The 26,394-nt window shown below is 44.2% G+C and overlaps 1 protein-coding gene across 1 annotated transcript in view; it reads right to left on the bottom strand.

Moving 5' to 3' along the window:
• The window catches only part of dpep2 (dipeptidase 2), a 94,264-nt gene that overhangs the window by 27,790 nt on the left and 40,080 nt on the right, over positions 1 to 26,394 (bottom strand). The window contains exons 5-6 of the mRNA XM_085991374.1: positions 9,744 to 9,813; positions 1,046 to 1,222 (exon numbers count right to left, since the gene is read on the bottom strand). Of these exons, the coding sequence (XP_085847500.1) occupies positions 1,046 to 1,222; positions 9,744 to 9,813 (247 nt within the window). The remainder of the gene's footprint in view (positions 1 to 1,045; positions 1,223 to 9,743; positions 9,814 to 26,394) is intronic.

The raw sequence follows: 26,394 nt of genomic DNA, 5'->3' as shown, positions 1-26,394 counted from the left end.
CCTGGATGAGTCCAGCTCCAACAACACTCAAGAAGCTCGACACTATCCAGGACAAAGCAACTTGCTTGTTTGGCACCCATCCACCACCTTAAACATTCACTCCCTCCACCACCGGCGTACCGTGGCTGCAGTGTGTACCCTCTACAAGATGCACTGCAGCAACTCGCCAAGGCTCCTTTGGCAGCACCTCACAAACCCGCAGCCTCTACCACCTAGAAGGACAGGGGCAGCAGGCGCATGGGAACACCATCACCTCCAAGTTCCCCTCAAAGTCCACACCATCCTGACTTGGAAGTATATCGCCGTTCCTTCATTGTCGCTGGGTCAAAATCCTGAAACTCCCTCCCTAACAGCACTGTGGGAGTACCTTCACCACACAGACTGCAGCGGTTCAAGATGATGGCTCACCACCACCTTCTTATGGGCAACTAGGGATGGGCAATAAATGCTGGCCTTGCCAGCGACACCCACATCCCATGAATGAATAAAAAGAAATGCGGCACGAGGGCAGCTTCCAGTTTTTCTTCCCTCATTGTAAAACATCCATTGGTCTCCATTTGACATCTTCCTTCTGATGACACAACTGAAATCAGGAACTCTCTGTGTGGGGAAATGACCAGGGCAGAAGTATGTTCTTCCCCTCTGTGGCATAGCACATTGGAGAAATTATACACCGCAACATAGTGCCACCCAACACTAACACACCACTTTTTGTAAAATCAGAGAAGTATAAAAGGCTTGGTTCTAGTAGTCAGACCTACACAAGCGAGTTGCCATAAAATCCTACATTTAATGGTGTAAACAGAGGTCCCACTACACTTACAGCAAAGTTACGGCAATAGAGCGGGAGAAACTCGGAGGAAATTCTCGACCCATGTATTTATACTGAGCCCTGCCAGTACCATGTGATGGTAGATTCTCCTGTGTAAATGTACATCACCGCTACTGCAAGGCTGCATTATAGATCAGTCATTTGTAATTTAATGTGTTCTATAAGCAATTACTGAAGAGAAGCACATAATAGAGTTGAGTTTAAATCGCTTACAACCATGTGAAGAAGTTTATCTGGAACATTCCTGGGATGTTTGCAGATGGCATAGGCAGACGAATGACTGAATATAACCGGTGCCTTGGAGATGTTAAGGACAATTTCTGCTGTGTCAATGGCAGTGTGCGACAGATCTATTATCATTCCCAGTCGATTCATCTCCAACACAACCTCCTAAAAAATCAAGGTAAAATTTCACATTGTAGTTACACAGTTTATTGGTGTATCTTTTATTGAAGGCCCACATGAAAAACTGCTGTTAGAACTAAAGTGCTTCACTGAAATTAGATTGAACAAAATTAGCATTGTTTTAAATTTTTTAACCTTTTAAACTTTTCTTTCATGCTCATCAAGGTGAGGGATGTCAGTCAGTGCTGGGGAATGAAACACTTTCCATTTCAGGCATCAAGCACTCACAGGCCAGGTATATCCAGCCAGATATAGCATCCAGTTCTGCCCCAACCTCAGAAGAACACTCCTTACTGTACCAATATGACAGTTTTATACTTTGCTACATTACAACAGTGACTACACTTCAAAAGTAATTCATTGGCTGTAAAGCACTTTGGGACATCCGGTGGTCATGAAAGGCGCTATATAAATGCATGCCTTTCTTTCTTCTTTCTTTAGCCCACCAACCATGCTTAAGCCTGTCTGAGTGATGTTGCCAATTTGTGACAGCTTGTGCTGTAGGCTCATTCCCACTGGGAACTGGACTGAGACTGCCCAAACTCATTTCACCCTTACAGTCACCAGACCGAGAACATGTCCATTCCATCAGTCTGGGCTGCATCTGAACCCGGGTCTTAGAGGTGAAAGTGTCTAACCCACTCCGGTGGACGTAAAAGACTCCATGGCACTATTTCGAAGAAGAGCAGGGGAGCTCTCCCCAGTGTCCTGGCCAATATTTATCCCACAACCAATACTTAAATAACAGATTATCTGGTCATTGTCACATTGCAGTTTGTGGGAGCTTGCTGTGAGCAGATTGGCTGCCATGTTTCCTACACTACAACAGTGACTATACTTCAAAAGTACTCAATTGGCTGTCTTCCTGGATGTCCTGATGTTGTGAAATGTGCTCTATAATTGCAAGTCTTCCTTTACTTTCTTAATGCACTGTGTCACCCAGTTCCTCAGTTTAAAAAAAAATTAATACGCCAAAGAAGGATGGATTTTTCTCAGAGCAGCAATGGCGGCAGATCTTCAGTGGATCAGGACTTCCACCCACAATTTCCTGAACCTCTGACCCCAGCTAGTTCCCCAGGGTCAGGGTAAGTTAAATAATTATGCTGGTCAATAGGCCACTTACTACACCATCAGGTCACCCACCTCAGTTGTGGGGGAGGGAATTGCTAAGATCCATGGTTTCGCACCTACAGCTGCGTTGCTGCTGGGAAGCACTGAGCAGATGCCGAGTGCTTTCTGACAGAAGAAAATAAGTAGACTGTCTCTGACACAGCACCACACTGATAGAGGCAGGAAACAGGTCTTACCTGTCCTCTAGGCTGCACTTCAGATGTGGTTTAGGGTGTGGTGGGGGTGGGGAAGAGTTGAGGAAAATAGAGCCTAGACAGCTAATTTTTTCTCATCTTGCATTTACGATTATAATATTTAAAAAGTTATAAAAATTATAAAGGCAACAAATCTTACATGTTTTTTAATCTTCCTTCCCTTTTCCTACTCCCCCTCTGCCCTCTTCCCATCCCTCCTTTCCTCCTCTCCCCATCCCCCCTTTTCCTCCTCTTCCCCTCCATTCCTCACTCCTCCACCCCCTTGTCCACCCTCTCCCAAGAGGGAGGCAATCAAACACAGATAAAACTCCCAAGAAGCCCAATCTGTAAATTTCCTCTGGATAACATTGCTATGTCCAGAATCACATGTTTCTTAAATGTTGCACAAACTATTTAATCACGTGTGTTTAAATTTATCTTCCATCTAATTTCTAGTCTGGTAACCACCAACTCCTTTTTAAACTACGTCCCTGATTCCCTAACTAATTTTGATGCAAGTTTAGGCTTTAAATTTTCTTCCAAAATTAGCACTACATATGCTATAATCTGGATGGGCAAAGGAGGCAGTTAAGGCAGGACCCAGGTACACTGGGTTTCTGCACCTCACTTTCCTTGGATTTGGTGTTAGTGCGCAATAGGTCTGCCCACATATAGGTGAGCATATGAGCCACGGAAAGGAGGGAAATATGCCAAGTACACCATAATTCCTGTCATTTTTGTCCTAGCAATGGTGGGCACAAGAGACACCTATATATCCATGGCTTCCAGTATTGCAAAGGTCCTTGGGAGGGGGGCTAAATTTTAAAGGGCCAGTCTCTTTACGGCAATAAATCACAAAGTAACTGATTTCAGTAGGAAAATTGTGAGTTTCAAAACCAGATCATTTGAAAAAATCTTTGTTTGATTCAGCCACCTTCCGATCTGATGCCCCAGTTACACCGTAAATGGCACAGATGCTTGTCTGAAATACATAAATGTTCCAGATTAGGAAAGCATGCACGGGTCAGGGGTTCAAATACCAAGCAGGAGGAAACCAGGCATTTCCCCATCTGGCCAGCACAACAGTCATCACTGTTACGCACTTCCTAGTCACTGTTACACACTTCCTAGCAGTTTGTTTAGCAAAGGCTTGACAGAAGCTCATCCACCCTCCCAACCACAATAGGTACGAGGTCAAAGCGGAAAATTGACTTGGGCATGGGGCAGGTTGTACCCTCAAAAAAAAGTGCTCTGAGATGACTGTTACTTTTCTGACCAAAAGCTTTTCACAAATACTTCAAAGCTGCGCTATATTAACGATGGTGGGTGTTTAGATGTGAACAGTGTTAAAACCTTTTATTGTATTTAAGGTGTGTTCTCATCAGAAAATTGTAATTTTTTTAAAGCGTCACTTACAAAGCCTGGAACTGTTTGCTTGATTAAATTGATACTTCCTGATTTTTTTTCCAATAGATTGTCACACAATTTCCTTGCTATGTTCCTTTGTGCTTGAGGTGCATGTTGCTTCTTTGTCCTAAATTGTACATCGAATATTACAAATACAAAGTTTGAGCTCAACAATGAGGAAGCACAAGCAGCCTGTCAGACAGCAAGTATGTAAGCAACTGCATTAAACTTTCCATTCACAGCAATATTACAAAATGGACAGGAAGTACACATGATGTGTGGATTGCTAACAATAGATAATGAATGTAAGCTGAAAAATGATATGTGACACTGTATACTGCCTATAACCAGTGTTGCTGTTAGGTATTTACAGTTAGGAACAGGCCCCAAAGATAGTTTGTTCAAGGCTAGAAGGAAGCATAATGTTTCTTGCAGACAAGCAGTTCAGTTTTGAATGGGTTTTGCCACCCAGCAAGGTACTGCTCCAACTCATTGCACGCAAAGGCACGCACCCTTCCAGTTCACAGTCAGTTTCCAATCTCAGTAATTCCTCAATGGGGGGGATAAGCAGAGGCCAGATTGACCTTCAAAAGGAAAGTGGGTGGGGGGGGCAAAGAGAAAGAAAAAGACAGAACACTATTCCTGCACTGCTTCTGTGGACCTTCTAGGTTGTCAGAGGCTAGGAAACAGCTGGTCTGTCTATCCTCATTGGATGGATTTATACTGCACTCTTTGAGAACTCAAACTGGTGTGAGATAGACACCTGTAAGGATCTAATAACTGAGGGCTTTAGTGTGCTCAATAGTCTTCTGAGTTACACTGTCACTTTGCATTTATGCCTGCCTCACTAAAGTATAAATTAACCTTGGTTGCTTCAGGGACACCTTAAGGGGAGAAAACAAATTATAAATAGAAGAGGAAAGAGAGAAAAAGTTGTGACAGGTTATTGGAAATCTATTCCAGCAGATGTATCAGTATAATAATGGGAGCGATAGATTATACCCGTTGCAGACAGAGGTTTCCAGGCAGGGGGCAAACAGTTACAATCATGAACCGCAGCCTGACTGCTTTATCAGAACATAAGTAATCAGCGGCAATAAACTTTCCATTCACAGCAATATTACAAAATGGACAGGATGTATACGTGATGTGCGGATTGCTAATAATAGACAATCAATGGCTGTTGAAAAATGGAAGGTGACATCCAATACTGCATTATTGCCTATAATCAGTGGTGCTGTTAGGTATTTAAAGTTTTGAACAGGCCCCAAAGATAGTTTGTTAGAGGCCTGAAGAAAGAATAAGGTCTCTTACAGAAAAGCAGTTCAGTTTTGAAGAGGTTTTCATGGCAGCATGTACTCTGAGCTCTGTTGTTGTTTGCAAGCAATATTATTATTAAACTAGCAGCACTGAACAATTTGCTTCATCCGCCATGGAAATAAGTTTTCAACAATATAGTGGTGCTTTATTACCAATAATTATGCAGAATCAGTGACTTGTGATGCTGTTATTTTAGTTACCTTTTAGTATATTTAGTTACTTGGGTACAAACAACAGTCTGATCATACTCAAATCCCTTAAACAGGATCAAGATGTGTAAGAGGCTATTGATCTGCCATAGTGATTTGCACAAATATTTGAAATCTTTCTACAACATCAGCTCATAACTGTGAATCCTGGGGGACAGTAATTATTCCTTAAATTTTCTGTAACTTACTGAAGATCACAGAGGCAGCAAGTCCCAGGACACGGCCATAATCCTGCAGTTTACCCTGTCCCACTCTCTCACTTCCTTGGAACCTTCACACTACTAATCCGCCATTTCCAACAATCCCCTGATGGGCAACTAGTTAAATGTCACTGAAGCACATCATCTTGTCACTTGGGTGGAATGTCATCTTGACAAAAATGACATCTGGATCTTCTGCATCCTCCTCTTTCCCAAATCATGTTTATTTCACCAAACACTTTTCATGAACGTGGCATTCCTTTAAAAAGTCATTACGCTCATGAGCAAACTCACTCTTCTCCCGCTGGACAGTACACAGCAGTCCAGTGAAATGGAAGATAACCCATACTGTGTACAGTAGGATCCGATGCCGACATGACAGCCATGATTTTAATATGTGGGATTAGGAAGCGAAGCCTGTCTGCCCATCCATTGGCCAGTGAAGCTCCAATCCCCCGTTGGCTCAGATATCAACCGACTCAGGAGCAATTAATCAATTGAAGCCATTGACTGTTTGAAAAAGATGTTTGTTTTAGTAAAACTAGCATTTGAATCTGGCATTCTATCCCAAAACTAAATGCAGCATCAAGAAGTAATTTGGGAGCGTTGAGCAAATTCCAACACATAATAAGTAATAGATTAATCTGTGAGAGGCCACTGGAAGAAGTGTGTGGGAGGAAAGTGATGTCATTCATTTACTGAATAAACAATGTGTTATGTATTGTGTGTTCTCCTCCCACCTGCGGTGGCGCTGTCACAGCAGATAAATGGTTGGGTGTTCTCTTGGTTAAGTTTAGCTCTCTTTGTTCGGAACTCTCCAGAACTTTCCTTTCCTTCCTGAATAAAGCACTTCATGTTTGAATCTCTGGGTTCTGAGTTCTAATTGTGTCTAGGTAGAAAGGTACCGACACAACACAATGTATATCTTATTTCACTGCAATTATCAAAATCAAAACAATGGATGTGTTGGAAGTGGAATAAATCATTCATTCCCACATTAATCAGATAAAGAAATATTGAGATATCTTAGTTATAAATAAATTTCAGCTATCAAACTTGTTTTGCTTAAAATTCCATCACCAGATAAAGAGAATAAATCACAGGCTGGTTGTAAAAATAGGATAAAAACAGAAAATGCTGGAGATACTCAGCATGTCAGGCAGCATCTGTGGAGAGAGGAACAATGTTAATGTTTCAGGTCGATGACCTTTCATCAGAACTGGAAAAAGTTAGAGATGTACCAGGTTTTAAGCAAGTACAGAGGCAGGGAAAGGGGGAGGGGAGGAGAGCAAAGTACAAAAGGGAAGGTCTATGATAGGGTGGAAGGCAGGTGAGAGTAAATGAGAAAAGGGATGATGGTGCAAGGCAAAAGGAGATGGTAATGGGATGAGTAAAGAAGTAAAAGATGGGTCTAGAGGAGGTGTTAATGGGAATGGCAGAATCATCAGCAACAGCTGCTGTCTAAAAAGTGGGGGCAGAGGTTATTTTCTGAAATTGTAGAACTCAATGTTGGAGGCTGTAAAGTGACTAATCAAAAGGTATGGTGCTGTTCCTTGAGCTTACATTGAGCTTCATTGGAACAGTGTAGAAGTCCAAGGTGTGGGTGGAGAATTAAAATGACAGGCGACCGGTAGCTCGGGTCACGCTTGCGAACTGAACGAAACTGTTCCACAAAGCGGTCACCCAATTTGCTTTTGGTCTCCCCAATGCAGAGGAGACCACATCATGAGCAGCGAATAGAGTATACTAAATTGTAAGAAGTACAAGTAAATCCCTGTTTGGGGCCCTGGACAGTGGGAAGGGAGGAGGTAAAAGGGCAGGTGTCTCCTGCGCTTGCACGTGAAGGTGCCGTGGGAAGGGGAAGGGGTGTTGGGGGTGATTGAGAAGCAGACCAGGGTGTTGCGGAGGGAGCAGTCCCTTCAGAATGCTGAAAGGGAAGGGGAGGAGATGTATTTGGTGGTGGAATCACATTGGAGGTGGCAGAAATGGTGGAGGATGATCCGTTGAATGCGGAGGCTGGTGGGGTATAAAAATAGGATATTTATTTCTCCAAGTGAGACTGGCTAGTACTTGTTGACTAATGCTGAACATGATGATTGGGGAAAAAACATACCTATTACCTCTGGCTGGGATACACTCTATTAATTAAGACCACTGTCATGCTGTGGAATAATAGTGCACTTTACGCATTTGTCTGAAATTCCTCTTTCTGCTATTTTAGCAGAGGCGTTAACCTGCCTTAAACAAATGTTAATTGATCTCTGCTAAAATAAGAGAGAGGAATTTCAGAGAAATGTGTTAAGCATTCATACACTGTTACACTTTCAAGTCCATTATTTTTAGTGTATTAAAAATATTATTTTTGATAATCTCAGATATAGGAGTCAGAACTAATTGAATCGTTCAAGAGATATTGTTGTGACATAAACAGAGTTCAGTCCTGTTTCATATATTTTTTTAATTCTTATGATTTTAAAAAAGGATTTAAATTATTAAAGCAAGCTAAGTATTATCCCATCATTTTATCTGTTGCTGTAACTTCCTTCAGTGTATATTTGTTTCTCATATTAACTGAATTAGTAGTTTTAGCCTGAACTATATGGTCCATTAGTGTGGTGTTTCTCCAAATTAGGAACGTACGATGGGCAACCCGTTCTATTTTCAGAATATACCCCAGTGGTACCAGGATGGATTGTTAACCCTGAGGCACATTATTCTCAGTCACGTCATGCATAAGCCTGAGTTTCTTTTCACTGAGCAGGCACAAGCCTGCCTATGAAAGCTACCTTTTGTGGCGAGTATAAATAAAGATTGCTGTAAGTAACACAAGCAGAAGGAGGCTCAGCATAGATACAAGGGTGAAGAAAAGGAACAATGGCACCAGCATGAGAAGGCTCTTCACAAACGCAAGTTGGATGAAAAGGACAAGTAGCACCAACACGCACTCACGCTGGCAAAGAAAGGCTAAAGAGATTGAAGGGTGAGGGACAGTTGATCCAGCCCATATATCTGTGCAGAATAATTCTAGCAAATCTAACTTATTTTAAATTTTAAGAAAAGGGAAAATATAGATTCTAAAGCAAATCACCATAAGTAGGACAGAGAAGTATGGTTAGAAAAAGTGGTATTGTCGCTTAGTGATAAAGTGCTTATTGCATCTTAAAGTGTACATTCGGTCAACAGTACTGATTATGATATTGCAAAACAAGTGATTCGAATTGCTTATGATTTGGTGTCAGGAGCATACAAGCAGAAATTTAAAAAGGTATTAAAAAAATTCAGAGCTGTAGCTACAGAGAACTAATGATAGAAATGGATAATATACTAGCATAGGAAGGTATGGGAATGGAATAATTTCCAGCCCATCTGGCTCGTCTGAAAAACAAATACTCCTCGATCACCCTCATACTCAACTATGTATTCTGTTTTCCCTTATATTTGTCTGCACTATCTCCCTGCAGTGCCTCCCTGGACAGTCCATTGCACACATTCACCACCCTCTGCTTAAAACAGTTAAATCTATAAACTTTTTATGCATTTTCCCTCTTCTAAGCTTGATCCAGCGTCCCCTGATTCTAGAATTTGTAACAATCTCAAACATATTATTGGGGTTCAATTTATCTATTCCCTTATGGAACTTGAGTACTTGAGTAATATCTCTGCTGGGCCTTCTCTTCTCCACAGTAAACAATCCTAACTCTTCAATATCTCATTGTAGCTCAGGTGCATTGAGCTCCGTAACAGTTTGGCTGCCCTTCTCTGTGCTGCATCTAATGTCTGGATATCCTTATAGAGTAGTGCAGCTGGAATTATCCACAGTACTCCAGGTGCAGCTGTACCCTCACCTTGACAGACTCATTATCACCACTTTGGATTTGTGATGTATCCCTCTGGTGAGCTGTTCTTAATACTGATGTACATTGCAATAAATATTGTGGCACAAGTACAAAGTGAATGTGTTAATGAAATTAGCACATCTGAACAGAGAGGGGAATCGGTGATAGCAGAACCATCGCTGCCCAAGGAGGGCAAAACACAAAAATGTATTTAAAACATAAATTCTTACCCGACCAAACTGTGTTAAGCTGGTATTTATGTGATACACATTGCCACGACCCATTACTGCACTCTTTGCCCTAAAAAAGTAAATATCCGTGATTGCAGTTTAAAATTTTAATCAGAGATAAAATCTACAAGATAACCAACATATTGAAAAAACCTTGAATGCACTTCCGCGTTATAATAGTAATCTGCCCTATCAAGGTATACAACATATATTACCCCTACAGACAGAAATAACAGATTAAATGCCACTAAAAAGAGATACTTTCAACTTTGATTCAAGATAGCTCTCCTGCTGGTTCAGTAAAGTGTACTGTGTGACAAAAATTAAGTCTGAGGTATATTTTTATTTTCTTGCATCACTGTACCACAGGGTTAAAATTAGGCCGCAAATTTAATTCTGGAGGTGGGGTTGGGTCGGGCTTACCGGCCAATTAACAGGTAGCGGGTCTGATGACATCATTTGATGACACGTCATCTGCCAGTTTCCTTAAAGGGACCATGCACAATTTTATTTTTACAGTTGATCTGTCAGTGTTTGGTAGCACTGAGGTGCTGCAAACACTGACAATCACTGCACAAAGGTGAACACTTGCACCCAGGCTCTCCAATGACTCCCTCCACAGCACTCAGGGAGTTTCTCTTCACTTCCAAGGGTGGAAGAGATGTCCCCAGGACACCAACTTACCTTGCACCTCCACCCAACCCTTTCTATCTAGTTTATCACTTCCCCATCTCACTAGCCACCCCTCACACTCACCCTCATCCTACTGCAAGCATACCAACTAACAACACACAAGGGTAGTCACTTGAGAGGTTTAGCCAATGTCCATGTGAAGTTTCTGGTAATGTGTTGTCATACAGTGTAATATCTTTTTCCAAAAGTGTCCCTTATTGGACAGATCTGAGTGCACATTGAGAAGTGTCTTACTGAGTTCCAGTGATTGTTCAGTCATAACTCCCTCCCCCACCCCGCTATAGCGATGAGTGTGCATGGAATGGCTTGGACATTAAAGGGATGCTTCACGGTGCTGATGTGGGATGGTGTCAACCTGGCGCACCATGTGGCAGCCAGGATTTACAGCAGCAAATGAAGAAAATCTGGCCATGGTGATACCATTGCTGACCTCCCAGGCAGCAATGTTGTCAGGTGCTGATGTAAGATTCAGATTTCAGTTTGTGTAGGTGAGGAAATATTAACATAAAATTAAGAAACTTAAATTTAATAATGTCCGATATCTTTAAATTTCATTCATTAATACTAAAATTGTTGCTTGGTGAACTTAAACAGCTGTCAGTGGAAAGGGTTAACTCCTTTGCAGGTTTTTAAGAAGGTGGCGTGAAACATTGTCAGGCGCACGCAATTGCATCACTTCACGTAAATTTATAAAAACTTTCCCGATCGAAAAAGACAGTTATGTTTTTACAATTCCACACAAAGTGGAGATGCATCCAGGAAGGCGCTGAACACCTCGAGTTTTTTCGCCGGGAGCAAGCGGAAGCCAAGCGCAAGGAGCGCACGTCAACCCAAGCACCCCACCCACCCGCCCCTTCAACCACCATCTGCCCCACCTGTGAGAGACTGTAGGTCCCACATTGGACTCATCAGTCACCTGAGAACTCATTTTTAATGTGGAAGCAAGTCATCCTCGGTTCCGAGGGACTGCCTAAGAAGAAGAGAAGGTTAGTTACCTTTAATAATTCCAATCTAATTCAGACCAATACTGTATTAATGAAACACAGAACAGATAAAATAAAACAAAATAGCACATGCTTGCAGAAAACAGTAAATTCCATCATATTTCTTACTGTCCTTTCTTCAGAAGCCTTTCCAAATGACTGTAAAAGCATTATACAACTTGAGAAAAATTAGTTTTTCACATTTAAACAAATCAAATCAAACTGCTTTGGAAAATTTCACCAAAGCAACCACAACTCCAACTCCAAATCTTAGACTGAAACTTAATCTTTTATTAAACAAATTTTTTGTTTTTCCACACCAGCTTAACTTTAATTGTAATTCCAAGATTTTTTTCCAATTCTGGGTGCACAATCTTATTCGCACATTCTTAAAACTTTCAAAATCCAAGACAAGACAAAAGGGTTAAATGCTTTTTTTTTTAGCAGAGAGAAGTGGGTGGAGCTAAAACACACATAACAGACTTTTTTTTTTAAAGGCAGATTTTCAGATAAAAGGAATACTGTAACTTCTTAAATATTCATAGTCAGGAAAACTTCCACACTTTAACACACACTTTCACACAAACTGAAATTACAGCATTTTTTAAGATTCCTTTCACACAGCAAATCTTGTGTTTTATTTGTCTCGGCACAGACGTTAATAACTTCCATGTCAGTAAAACTTTAAGTTCTCTTTTATTTTCTTCCTATTTTTAAATTGGCGTCTTGGCAGCTTTTCCTGGCTTTCCAAATCCCTGTTTTTTTCCCTTTCTTTGCTGAGTTTTCAGATTGGTTAGCCTGCAGTTTAGATTTTTTTCCTTCTCTGTCTCCCTCCTGCACTTTATGCTTCACCTCCTTCAGGTTATCTATCAACTGTTCCTGGTGGTATGCCAATGCAATTGTATTTCTGGTTTTACTTTTTAATACGCTCTTTCCCACTTCCTTCTTTCAGAGAGAAAAATACGCAGTCTAAGCAACAATAACGTGCATTTGACCAAGTCCCTCCGGTTCCCACAACCGGAACCTTGCAACTCCCAACTCTGTGATCCCACTTCTGACACCACTGTAAGATTCGGATCACAGGTCACACACAGATTACCCAGAGGGTCTTAGGAGTTGTAAGGCTTTTTATTAAAGAGCGGTAGTTTAAGTTAAGTACAACACGCAATCACGATAGACATAGTAGACAAATGACCATGACAAGCAGCTGGTATTGGTCCAGATCGGACAGACGGCTGGTGTGTGTGAACAGCTCTTCCCTTCCCTTCACCGTCTGTGCTAAAATCTCTTTTGTTATCTCTTTTAATCTTTTTTTAGGGGTGGGCCTAGGGTAGATTATCAAAGATACAGTCAACAACCTTTCTAACACACAAACAGCAGACAGCTAGTCTGCCACGGGGCAGAATGCTATAACATCTGCAGGGAACCAAGAACATCAGCAAATTCTAAGCATTTATCCAGTTATTCTAACACCAGTCTAAAGAGACTATAATGGCCCTGAAATTAGATCGGGGGCTTGCCGCGCGTGCAAGCCCCCGATCTGCACTCACCCTGCGCGCCGACATCTGAAGCCCGGGCCTGCTTGCATTTCCTGTCACAGGCCCGGTTCAGCTGTCAGCGCGCTGTGCTAACCTGATCCAGCAGCGTAGTTAGTGCGATGTGCCGGCTGGGATCAGGTGAGCACTGTGCAGCCAATCAGGGGAGGGGAAACTCATTCATGAGTTTGACAGTAAGAGCTGTCAAACTCATGAAAAGTATGGGCTGCCAAAACACTACTTTAACTTTAAATAAAATTTTAAAAAACATCCCACTGATTATAATAACTATAAATAAGTTTTTTTTAATGTTTTAAACAATTAATCAATTTTTTGAAAAAAATAAATTTTTTAAAAATAGGGTCTAAAACTAAACTTACCATCCTGTAAATTCTTTAAAAATAACAAACCTCTGGAAAAAAATGTCTACATTGTACAAAAAGCCCACTTACCTGAAAAACTAAATACTTACGTCTTGTTTTTCCACGCGTAAAGACCGGAGGCCTTTACACGCGCGCAACTTTGGAAAAAAAAAGGAATTTTACTGCGCACGCGCTGCCTGTGCAGTCGCACGCGTTCTGCCTCTGAACCCCTTCGTTCAGAGGACAGGAAATGCCGGTTTTCCCCGCATGCGCTGTGCATGCTGAAAACCGGCATTTCCTCCGGCCAGACGCGTGAGTACCCCGACTGTACTCACATGTTGGGACAGGAATTACTGGCCCATTGTCTCAAGTTATTTCTTCCAATTCACGATTTCTTACACTGATGCCCTGTGTCCAGTGCAGTATCAGGTGATGGCAGAGAAGGTTGGTGATGTTGGTGTGCCTGGTGATGTTGGTGTTGGTGCTGATCGTGGAAGGATTCAGAGGACCATGGTCTGATTTTTTCATTGGCACCAATGTTGCTGCAATAGAAGGCAGCTGCAGGTAAGATGACAGAAGTGATCTGTCAATGGTGAGAGAGGTTCTCCCAATGAGGTACTGGACATACAGATGGATTAAAAAACTTATAACCTAAAGAAATCTCTGTATGTATTAAAAATGCAGTAACCAACATTCTCTTTGCTCGGAAACTCACCATCTGCAACATGGCATCCTTTACACCACTTCTGCAGCTGTCAGCTTTTCACAAACATCAGAACAGACTCAAAACACGGCAGGTTGAGCTGACGTGTTCCCCGAACAGCGGTTAACCAGTGGGGGAGAAGCTAAAATTACAGGGTAAGCTTCAAAATCCTCTTAAATTGGCTCTTAAGCCAATTAAGTACCAGAAATGTCTCCTACGCCGCTTGGTGTCGGGTCAGTTCTGCGCTGACAGACCCGACACCTGGGAGACTCGCGTGGAGGCGGGTTGACAGCGGGTTTCCTACCCACTGTCAATCTTTGCCATTTTGACAGCGGACCCGCTTCCAAACCCGCCCCCTCAGCACGATTAAATTCATGACCTAAGGTTCACATAAAGAAAAGCAGCACAAGATTTTTAATACACACTATAACCATAGCCAGATGATTGTCTAATGTAGATGTTAGGGAGACATACCTGTGTGTGGCCCATTCGCCCATCCCTGCTATCCTCACTGATCTACATTGGCTCCCTGTCCCCCAATGTCTCAAGTTGATCATTCTTATCCTTCTGTGTAAATCCCTACGTGGCCTCATCCCTATCTATCTCTGTACTCTGCTCCAGTGCTGCAACTCCCCTCCCCCATTCCTCTGCCTCTGGCCTCCCTTTCCCCCACCATTTGCCAGTTATACTTTCAATCACCTAGACCCCATGTTCTGGAATCCCCCCCCCCACCACCCCCCACGAAAACCATCGCCCCCTGTACCGCTCTCGCCCTCGCCTTTTAAGACCCTTCTCAAAATCCATCTCTTTGACCAAAATTTTGCTCACTCCTCCTAGTATCTTCTTCTCTGGCATGGCATCCATTTTTTCCTTTGCTTCTGTGAAACACCTTGGGACATTTTTCTACATTAAAGGCACCATGTAATTCAAGTCATTGTTGTTGTAGTAGCATTAGTAATACTTGCAATTGATTACCAAATCCTATAGTGAGAATTTCGTTATGTATTTTAAATGTTCTCACCATGTGTGATTATTTCAATACATGTTGGAATCTGAAAACGAATCATTAAAGAAAGTTTACATGTGCTTCAAGCACTTGAAACGGTGCTTCCTGGAAAATCAAATGCAATTTAAATACTGATGGGAGGAGTAAGTGGAAGGAGGATTGTGTGAATCATAAACTTTGGCATAGACCTGTTGGGCCGAATGGCCTGTTTCTATGCTGTAAATTCTATATAAGTAGTAAATTGGAGTTGTTTGCCTGCTCCATTGTTTTCAAGGTGCGGTTGTTAATGACTATTAGTTGGATTCTTCTAGCAGCACTCAGGTAGGACAGGCTAATTTATTCCCCAAGTAAAGGGACAAGCCACTCAATTGAAGTACAAATATCATATAATGTATGTTCATCACTTCTAATGAAAGGTCATTGTTCTGGACTTATTACATGCAGATAGCACCCTCTGGTAGTAGTTATTGTATAGCAGTGTTAGTGTATAGCAGTATGTTATTTGACCTTCTTCCTGTTTGCCCCGGAAGTAGTATTCCAGGGAGTTCCTGCTGAGTTGTGAGGCATTCTCAATCCTGTTCCATCCTTCTTATACGCTAGGCAAGACGCAATGTCTGTGAGTATCCTTGTTTAGTAACATGATAACAACCTTGTCAGTGTAGTATTTTGACAATACTTTGTCTATAAGAAGTTAATAGCTGTTAGCTACCGAGGTTTAGCTTCAGTGCTATTTAGTTATACAATTAGTCTATTCTGTTGTCATAAACATGTTTATATCTTATGTAACATCTAATGTATAGTACTCAGCTCTATGTACAAAACATACTTTGTCTTTGTTTACAGTTTCACAAAACTTATTCAAGTAAAGCTTCAAAACAGCAACCTGCTTCTTGAGGAATTATTTGAATGAGTGTTTAGCTGGCTGGATAAGTAGATAGGAGTACGTCTAGCGAGACCAGTACAGTGAAAAGACAGCATTACGGTTAGGTGTGAAGAGATGAGATCCTCCACGTGGAGCAGCAAGGACTCAGAGTTAAGTGGCCGTCATGTAGGCGCAGAGTAAGCCATCACAACACAGCCAGCTTAAGTCTTCACCTTGTACACCACACTTACCTCACATCATCATGGCAGGAGGTAATACCGAAAACGCTACTCAGCAAGTAGAAGACCTTAAACAGTTAGATGAAACTGAAGAATGTGACAATCTGTCTATAAGCTCTCGTTACTACAGATCATCAGCTGGTTCTAGGTCATCAGCCGGTTCATGGTCATCAGCTGGTTCTAGGGTAAGCATGGCCATCGCCAAAGCAGGGCTAGGCTAGAAGCAGCCCAAGCCAGAGCTGCTTATGCCAACAAAGAAATAGAAATAAAAGTTGAACAGGCCCGTCTCCAAGCTGACCAGGCCCGTCTCCAAGCCACATTAGACGCTCTGCAGGAAGAAAAAGAGATAGATGCTGCATTAGCTGAGGCACAAAGGAGGAGATTGCGGGGGCTCTAACACATATATTCAGGACCTCTCTGGCCACAGGGGATGTGCCAGAGGACTGGAGAACCGCTAATGTAGTACCATTATTCAAGAAGGGTAGTAGGGAAAAACCGGGGAACTACAGGCCAGTGAGCCTAACATCAGTGGTAGGAAAATTATTGGAAAAAATCCTGAGGGACAAAATTTGTCTCCACTTGGAGAGGCAAGGATTAATCAGGGATAGTCAACATGGCTTTGTCAAGGGAAGATCATGTCTGACTAATTTGATTGAATTTTTTGAGGGGGTGACTAGGTGTGTGGATGAGGGTAACGCAGTGGATGTGGTATACATGGATTTCAGTAAGGCCTTCGATAAAGTCCCGCACAGGAGACTGGTCAAGAAGGTAAGAGCCCATGGAATCCAGGGTGCCTTGGCACATTGGATACAAAACTGGCTTAGTGGCAGAAGGCAGAGGGTGATGGTCGAAGGTTGTTTTTGTGACTGGAAGCCTGTGGCCAGTGGGGTACCACAGGGATCGGTGCTGGGTCCCTTGCTGTTTGTGGTCTACATTAATGACTTGGATATGAATGTAAAGGGTATGATCAGTAAGTTCGCGGATGATACAAAAATTGGTAGGGTGGTAAATAGCGAGGAGGGTAGCCTCAGTCTGCAGGACGATATAGATGGGTTGGTCAGATGGGCGGAACAGTGGCAAATGGAATTTAACCCGGAAAAGTGCGAGGTGATGCACTTTGGGGGGACTAACAAGGCAAAGGAATACACAATGAATGGAAAGACCCTAGGCAAGATGGAGGGTCAGAGGGATCTGGGTGTGCAAGTACACAGATCCCTGAAGGCGGCGGAACAGGTGGATAAGGTGGTAAAAAAGGCATATGGGATACTTGCCTTCACTAGCCGAGGCATTGAATATAAGAGCAAGGAGGTTATGATGGAGCTGTATAAAACACTGGTTAGGCCACAGCTGGAATACTGTGTGCAGTTCTGGTCGCCACACTACAGGAAGGATGTGATCGCGTTAGAGAGGGTGCAGAGGAGGTTCACCAGGATGTTACCAGGGCTGGAGCGCTTCAGCTATGAAGAGAGACTGGGCAGATTGGGTTTGTTTTCCTTGGAGCAGAGGAGGCTGAGGGGGGACATGATTGAGGTGTACAAAATTATGAGGGGCATAGATAGGATGGATGCTGAGGAGCTTTTTCCCTTAGTAGAGGGGTCAATAACTAGGGGGCATAGATTCAAGGTAAAGGGCGGGAGGTTTAGAGGGGATTTGAGAAAGAACTTTTTCACCCAGAGGGTGGTTGGAGTCTGGAACTCACTGCCTGAAAGGGTTGTGGAGGCAGAAACCCTCACAACATTTAAGAAGCATTTGGATGTGCACTTGAAATGCCATAGCATACAAGGCTACGGGCCAAATGCTGGAATATGGGATTAGATTAGACAGGGCTTGATGGCCGGCGCGGACACGATGGGCCGAAGGGCCTCTATCCGTGCTGTATTACTCTATGACTCTATGACTCTATGACAAGTATTGGAGGCAGTTTTGGTGGACGCTGATCCTGAGACAGCTAACAAACTTTTAATTCTCGTTCCGCGTCAGAGTCGACTACAGCGCACCACAGATTACGTGAGCGACCAAGCCGACACACAGTTTACGAGAGAGATGAAGACCCACACATCTCTACAGACTCAAACACATCATATAACATGCCCCATGTCACCAACCAAGGTCAAAATGGACTGCGTGCCCCAAGTCACAGGATCCTCCCCCGCAGAACAGAGGACACCGTGCAGAGGAATGGAGCGCTGAAGAAAGTCAGCAGCAAACCCCCTCTCGTTTCCTTGAGACCCCCAACAGAGCCCCTACTCAAGGCAACCATGGCACAGGCCCCACCACCTACGACCTTGCCAAATACCTTGCACGCAGCCAGCTGGTGACTACAGGGTTAACCACGTTTGATGATAGACCAGAGAATTATTGGGCCTGGAAGTCCTCCTTCCACGGTGCCATATCGGGCCTAGACCTGTCGGCAGGAGAAGAGCTCGACCTCCTTATCAAATGGCTCGGCCCAGAGTCCGCCGGACAGGCACGCAGGATAAAAGCAGTCAATGTGAGACATCCGCCAGCTGGGTTGATGATGGCTTGGGCGAGGCTGGAAGAAAGCTACGGCTCGCCTGAAGCCATTGAAAGGGCTCTCTTTGCCAGGTTGGAGAACTTTCCGAAGTTGACAAATAAGGAACCCCAGAAGCTCCGCGACCTTGGAGATCTGCTGTCGGAACTCGAAGCCGCAAAGCAGGACGACTACCTACCTGGCCTATCGTACTTAGACACTTCCAGAGGGGTAAGTCCCATCATTGAGAAGCTTCCATTCAATCTGCAGGAGAAGTGGATATCGTTTGGGTCAGCGTTCAAGCTAAAGCACAACGTTACCTTCCCTCCATTCTCTGTGTTTGCCAACTTCATCAGTAGAGAAGCCAAAGCCAGGGCCGACCCCAGCTTCAACTTCTTCTCTTCCCACACAGCACTTGCCAGAAGAGACAAGTCTGACAGACATGAAAAGACACCAATATCTGTCCACAAAATGCAAGTGTCTTCAACCGAGAACACAAGGGATCAGAAGAAATCTGAGGATATGAGCAAACAATGCCCCATCCACAACAAGCCCCATCCATTAAAGAAGTGCAGAGGCTTCAGAGAGATGTCCCTGGAAGACCGCAAACAGTATCTCAAAGATAAATCTATATGTTTCAAGTGCTGCTCTTCCACGAACCATCTCGCCAAGAACTGCAAGGTAGATGCAAAATGCACAGAATGTGAAAGTGATCGGCACATTTCAGCACTCCACCCAGGCCCAGCTCCTTGGAAGTCAGAGTCGTCTCCTCCCACCTCAAAGCACGGCGGGGAGAGAGAGGGAGCCGCCTATCCGGAGGTTACATCCAAGTGCACCGAGGTGTGTGGAGAAGGAGTGAGCGCAAGAGCATGCTCCAAGATATGCCTCGTTAATGTGTACCCTGTAGGACGTCGCCAGGAATCTGAAAAGATGTATGCCTCACTAGACGAACAAAGCAACCGTTTTCTAGCAAGATCTGAGTTCTTCGACATCTTCAAGGTCAAAGGAAGTCCGTCGCCTTACACGCTGAAGACGTGTGCTGGACTTTCAGAGACAGCCGGCAGGAGGGCCTGTGGTTATGTTGTTGAGTCAGCCGACGGGAAGATTAGTCTCCCCCTTCCTACACTCATCGAATGTAATCAAGTTCCCGACAACCGTTCTGAAATTCCCACTCCGGATGCAGCTCATCACCACCATCATCTGAGACGCATTGCAGACGAGATCCCACCTCTTGATCCAGACGCAGAGATACTCCTGTTGTTGGGAAGGGACATCCTGAGGGTACATAAGATAAGGAAACAGATCAACAGTCCGCATGATGCCCCTTTCACCCAAAGGCTAGACCTCGGCTGGGTCGTTGTTGGAGACGTGTGCCTCAGGGGTGCTCACAAGCCATCTCAGGTGAGCACACTCAAGACTCCCATCTTGGAGAATGGTCATCCAAGCTACCTTACCCCATGCAGTAGTCAGATCCGAGTGACGGAGAAGTTCAATCATACAGCCCAGCCTCAGAACCCCCCAGCGCTGATCTCCACAAACAGCACACGGATGATGCTCACTGGAGAGAACCCGGGTCAGTCAGTCTTCTGTCGCACCGCCAATGAACACAAACTTGCTCCATCGATCGATGACATGAGATTCCTCCAGATTATGGATAATGAGGTCTCTCGTGACAGCTCTAACAGCTGGGTTGCACCCTTACCCTTCCAGAACCCCAGATGTCGGCTGCCGAACAACAGAGAGTATGCCTATAATCGTCTTAACTCACTCCGTCGCACACTAGAGAAGAAGCCAAAGATGAAAGCACACTTCCTAGAATTTGTCAAGAAAATGCTTGTCAACGATCATGCAGAGCTAGCTCCTCCACTCCAGGAAGGCCAAGAGTGTTGGTACCTCCCCTCCTTCGGAGTCTATCACCCCAAAAAGCCAGAACAGATCCGTGTGGTGTTTGACTCCAGTGCACCATATCAGGGAGTCTCTCTCAATGATGTACTCCTCACAGGGCCCGATCTCAACAACAGCCTCTTGGGGGTACTCATGAGATTCAGGAAAGAGCCCGTCACCATCACTGCCGATATCCAGCACATGTTTCACTGCTTTGTGGTGAGAGAAGACCACAGAGACTCCCTCCGCTTCCTGTGGTATCGCAACAACGACCCCAGCAGAGACATTGTGGACTACAGAATGCGTGTCCATGTCTTCGGGAATAGCCCGTCCCCTGCTGTCGCCATATACGGACTAAGGAGGGCTGCCAAGGAAGAAGAAGATGACTTTGGCAGTGATGTGAGAGGGTTCATCGAACGAGAGTTCTACGTCGACGATGCACTGAAGTCATTCCCGGCCGAAGCAGAGGCCATCAGTACCCTCGGACGAGCCCAGGAACTACTTGCACTATCCAACCTCAGGCTACACAAGATAGCCTCTAACAGACCAGCAGTGATGGAGGCATTCCCCCTGAAGATCGTGCTAAGGACGTCAAGGATCTAGACCTCTTCACTGATTACCTCCCCCTACAGCATAGCCTAGGAGTGTCTTGGAACATAGCAACAGACACGTTGACGTTCCAAGCCTTAGATGACAAGAAACCCTTCACACGTAGAGGAGTGCTCTCTACAGTCAACAGCCTATACAACCCTCTCGGCTTCTTAGCCCCTGTCATGATACAAGGCAGGCTGCTGCTCAGGGAACTCTCCACACGCGTTGAAGAGTGGGATTCACCCCTCCCTGAAGAGATGGAAGCAGAGTGGGACAGATGGAGAGACTCACTTCAAGACTTACAGGAGATCCAAATACCTCGCTCCTATACATCCTTCTCTCCCTCAAATGTCCAATTCAAAGAGCTTTGTGTCTTTGCAGACGCATCCGCTAAGGCCATTGCAGGTGTGGCTTATCTGAAGGTCACCACTCAAGATGGACAAAGCAAAGTCGGCTTCGTCTTTGGTAAGGCCAAGTTGGCACCCCAGCCAGACCTCACCATACCCAGATTGGAACTGTGCGCAGCAGTATTAGCAGTTGAGATTGCAGAGTTCATAGTAGAGGAGATTGATCTGAAGTTCGATAGCATCAAGTATTATACAGACAGCAAAGTGGTGCTAGGATACATCCATAACCAAAGTAGACGGTTCTACGTCTATGTGAACAACAGGGTCCAACGTATTCGACAGTCCACATCCCCCGACCAGTGGAGGTACGTCCCCACAGACCTGAACCCAGCTGACCATGGGTCTAGATCTGTAACAGCGTCCCTTCTCAGCAGCACGACTTGGCTGTCAGGACCTGCTTTTCTTCAGGATCAGTCCCAGCACTCCTCTGAACTCAATGAGTCATTTGACCTCCTCAACCCTGTTTCTGACTCCGAGATACGCCCACAAGTCACAGCGAATGTTACTCAAATCTCTAAGGACCTGATGAGCACCAAACATTTTGAGCGTTTCTCCAAATGGAACACTCTCATAAAGACAGTAGCATGCCTAACCCACATAGCTCGTACCTTCTCCCAGCCTACACAAGAGAGTAGCTGCCATGGGTGGCACATCTGTCGTAAGAGTCCCTCTGAAGAGGAGCTCAAGAGAGCCAAAATCCTTGTGATGAAGAGCGTCCAACATGAGTGTTACTCAGAAGAGTTGAAGTGCATAGCAGCAAAATGCAACCTACCCCCTCACAGCAGTCTATGGAAGCTGCATCCTATCGTCGACACCGATGGACTTCTCAGAGTTGGGGGATGCATATCGCAGTCTCAACCAGGAACAAATGAAACCAACCCCATCCTCATTCCAGGTCGTCATCACCTGGCTACTCTGCTTGTGCGCCATCATCATGAGGCTGTGAAGCACCAGAGCAGACATTTCACCGAAGGTGTCATCAGAGCAGATGGACTCTGGTTGGTTGGAGCTAAGAGATGTATCAGCGGCACGCTTTTCAAATGTGTCACCTGCAAGAAACTCCGTGGGACGACAGAGAACCAACAGATGGCAGATCTGCCAGCCGAGCGGCTACAAGTAGCACCACCTTTCACCTACATAGGTGTAGATGTCTTCGGACCATGGGACGTGGTCTCACGCCGCACCAGAGGAGGACACGCCAATAGCAAAAGGTGGGCGGTGATGTTCTTATGTATGTCCACAAGAGCTGTACACATTGAAGTTATTGAAACAATGAGCACCTCCAGCTTCATAAATGCTCTGAGAAGGTTTTTCTCAATCAGAGGCCTGGCAAAGCAGATACGCTCGGATTGCGGCACAAACTTTGTTTGCGCTTGCAGAGAGCTGAAGATGGATGGATCAAGTTCCAGCTCAGAGAGTGTGGAGAAGTATCTCCAAGAGCAGAAATGTACCTGGGTATTCAACCCACCTCACTCATCCCACATGGGTGGCGCATGGGAGCGCATGATCGGCATTGCCCGCCGCATCCTCGACTGCATGCTTCTCCAAGGTAGATCGTCGTGCCTCACACATGAAGTCTTGACCACACTGATGGCTGAGGTCACTGCCGTGATGAATGCAAGGCCCCTCATTCCCGTATCTTCAGACCTGGAATCGCCCCTCATCCTCACTCCGGCCATGCTTTTGACCCAGAAGACAGGTGTTTCCCCTTGTCCTCCAGGAGAGTTTCGGAAAAGAGAACTCTTCAAGGAAGAATGGAAATGGGTTCAGAGTCTGGCAGACACGTTTTGGGGCAGGTGGCGACGGGAGTACCTCAACACACTGCAGAGCCGACGCAAGTGGCAGGACAAGAGGCCAGATCTCAAAGAAGGAGATGTTGTCTTGATGAAGGACAGTCAGGCAAAAAGGAATGAATGGCCTATGGCTATCATCGTGAAGTCCCTTCCCAGCCAGGACAGGAGAGTGAGAAAGGTGGACTTGAGAGTCGTCAAAGAAGGAACAGGAAAGGTCTTCTCTCGGCCTGTCTCTGAGGTGGTCCTTCTTTTGTCGCCAGAGGACTCCAGTGACAAGTAGAGTTAGGATTATGTGGGGTCGTTAACGACCCCAGACGGGGAGTGTTCTGGACTTATTACATGCAGATAGCACCCTCTGGTGGTAGTTATTGTATAGCAGTGTTAGTGTATAGCAGTATGTTATTTGACCTTCTTCCTGTTTGCCCCGGAAGTAGTATTCCAGGGAGTTCCTGCTGAGTTGTGAAGAAAGCCACATGAGGCATTCTCAATCCTGTTCCATCCTTCTTATACGCTAGGCAAGACGCAATGTCTGTGAGTATCCTTGTTTAGTAACATGATAACAACCTTGTCAGTGTAGTATTTTGACAATACTTTGTCTATAAGAAGTTATTAACTGTTAGCTACCGAGGTTTAGCTTCAGTGCTATTTAGTTATACAATTAGTCTATTCTGTTGTCATAAACATGTTTATATCTTATGTAACATCTAATGTATAGTACGCAGCTCTATGTACAAAACATACTTTGTCTTTGTTTACAGTTTCACAAAACTTATTCAAGTAAAGCTTCAAAACAGCAACCTGCTTCTCGAGGAATTATTTGAATGAGTGTTTAGCTGGCTGGATAACTAGATAGGAGTACGTCTAGTGAGACCAGTACAGTCATTGACCTGAAACGTTAACTCTTTTTCTCTCTCCGCAGATGCTGCTGGACCTGCTGACTATTTCCAAAATGTTCTGTTTTTATTTCAGATTTCCAGCATCCGCAGATCTTTGAAGGATGTTGGTATATCTCTGGCTGATTTGCTCCCAGTCAGCTGTCATTCTGAAGCCATCATAGATAAACACAGGTCAGCAGGTTTAGAAGAATGAGAGGGGATCGCATTGAAACTTATAAAATTCTAACAGGACTAGACAGACTAGATGCAGGATGGATGTTCCCGATGGCAGGGGAGTCCAGAACCAGAGGTCACAGTCTAAGGATAAGGGGTAAGCCATTTAGGACTGAGAGGAGGAGGAATTTCTTCACCCAGAGAGTGGTGAACCTGTGGAATTCTCTACCACAGAAGGCAGTTGAGGCCAATTCATTAAATATATTCAAGAAGGCGTTAGATATATTTCTTAAGGCTAAAAGGATCAAGGGATATGGGGAGAAAGCAGGGACAGGGTACTGAATTTGGATGATCAGCCATGATCTCATTAAATGGCGGAACAGGCTCGAGGGGCAGAATGGCCTACTCCTGCTCCTATCTTCTATGTTTCTATGTTTCTATGTTAGAAACGCTGTGGATTGATCCACAAAAAAACACCACATATTAGTCAGGGACTGTGCTTTCAGTCCAGTGTTCAGTAAGAGTCAGTGCAGAAGCACCTTTGTTGTTTTCAATTATGCCAAGGAGGAATAGTAAAGTCTGTAGTTGCTGTTCCTCTACTATTTTCATTTAATATTCTTCCTGTTTATTGTTCAATAAATCTGACTAGTATTTTAATTTCAGCAGGGCGTCCAGGAAATCCATACTTCCGGGTTTCCCGTCCAGATATCCTCCCCCGCACTCTTCATGGCCCAAGTAAATATTGGGGCCATAGAGTTAGTAACCTATGTACTTTTTTAAAACCACAAACATGATGTATAAAGTTGGTGTACAATTGGAACCTGTGGCTGGAAAGTGCTAAGAGTAACCATTCCTCCAGTTCTTTAATTTCAGCAGCCTCTATTAAAATAATCTACTGCAGTGTGTGGGGGAGGTTTGGCACCAGCTACAAGGAAGCAGGAAGGGCTGCGAGATCAAGTCCTGGAAAATTCCTGGACCAATAAAGGAGGTTCCTGGTTTCAAACTGAATATTTATTACATTTGACGCAAATTCATCAAGATTGAAATCAGTATTACGCTCACTTCTACTATTTATTCCTGGTCACCTCACCTCCCACTCATGGCCCAGTCATACTTTTGGAGAAGTGTTATACATCCAATCTTGTAATTATGCAGCAACATTTCTAGTTTGGTTTCTTGCTGCAACATGTGTATCTAGTTATTCGATGCTGTGTCTTCCTTATATATTCACATTTTTTCCAAAACCAATGACTAATCTAGCTGCAGCTTGGCTTAAAACACAAGCTCATGTCACATGATGCATGAATAATAATGAATTATAACATTAGTGAAAGGGATACAGGCTGCCAATTTGCACTCTCTGTGACCATCCACTGCATGTAGTCCATCCATTGATTTTCTTACTTACCTTCTCCTGATCACCTGGAGTCCAAGAACACACAGCACAAACCACCACAAACAACAAGCACCCCAATGTAGCAGACACCAGAACAGTGATTGCAAACATGTATGTGAGTCACCATATAAGCACCAACCCAAGTACAAGGGGCGTTTATTTTTTTTGGTATGTTACATATTGTTGGTACCGTTCATGATTTCAAGATGCAGAATTTGCAGTGCTACTTCACTTAATTACACCGGCCCTATAACTGCTGAAATAGTCTGCCTGGATAAAACATTGATTTCTATGTTACATTCACATCACTAGATTGATCCCTGGGGTGAGAGGGCTCTCCTATATGGAGAGATTGAGTAGATTGGGCCTATGCTCTCGGGAGTTTAGAAGAATGAGAGCTGACCTCGTTGAAACTACAAGATTCTGAGGGGGATTGACAGGGTAAATGCTGAGAGGTTGTTTCCCCTGGCTGGAGAGTCTGGAACTAGGGGGCATAATCTCCGGATAAGGAGAAGCCTTTTAAGACTGAGATGAGGAGGAATTTCTTCACTCAGAGGGTTGTGAATCTTTGGAATTCTCTACCCCAAAGGGCTGTGGATGCTGAGTCATTGAGTATTTTCAAGGCTGAGATATAGATTTTTGGACTCTAGGGGAATC

The sequence above is a fragment of the Somniosus microcephalus genome, chromosome 6 (genome assembly GCF_052327205.1).
Source record: "Somniosus microcephalus isolate GS21.2 chromosome 6, FLI_Smic_1.0, whole genome shotgun sequence".
Lineage (NCBI taxonomy): Eukaryota > Metazoa > Chordata > Chondrichthyes > Squaliformes > Somniosidae > Somniosus > Somniosus microcephalus.
Note: the sequence above shows the minus strand (reverse complement) of the source record. Positions and strands in the feature narration are given on the sequence as shown.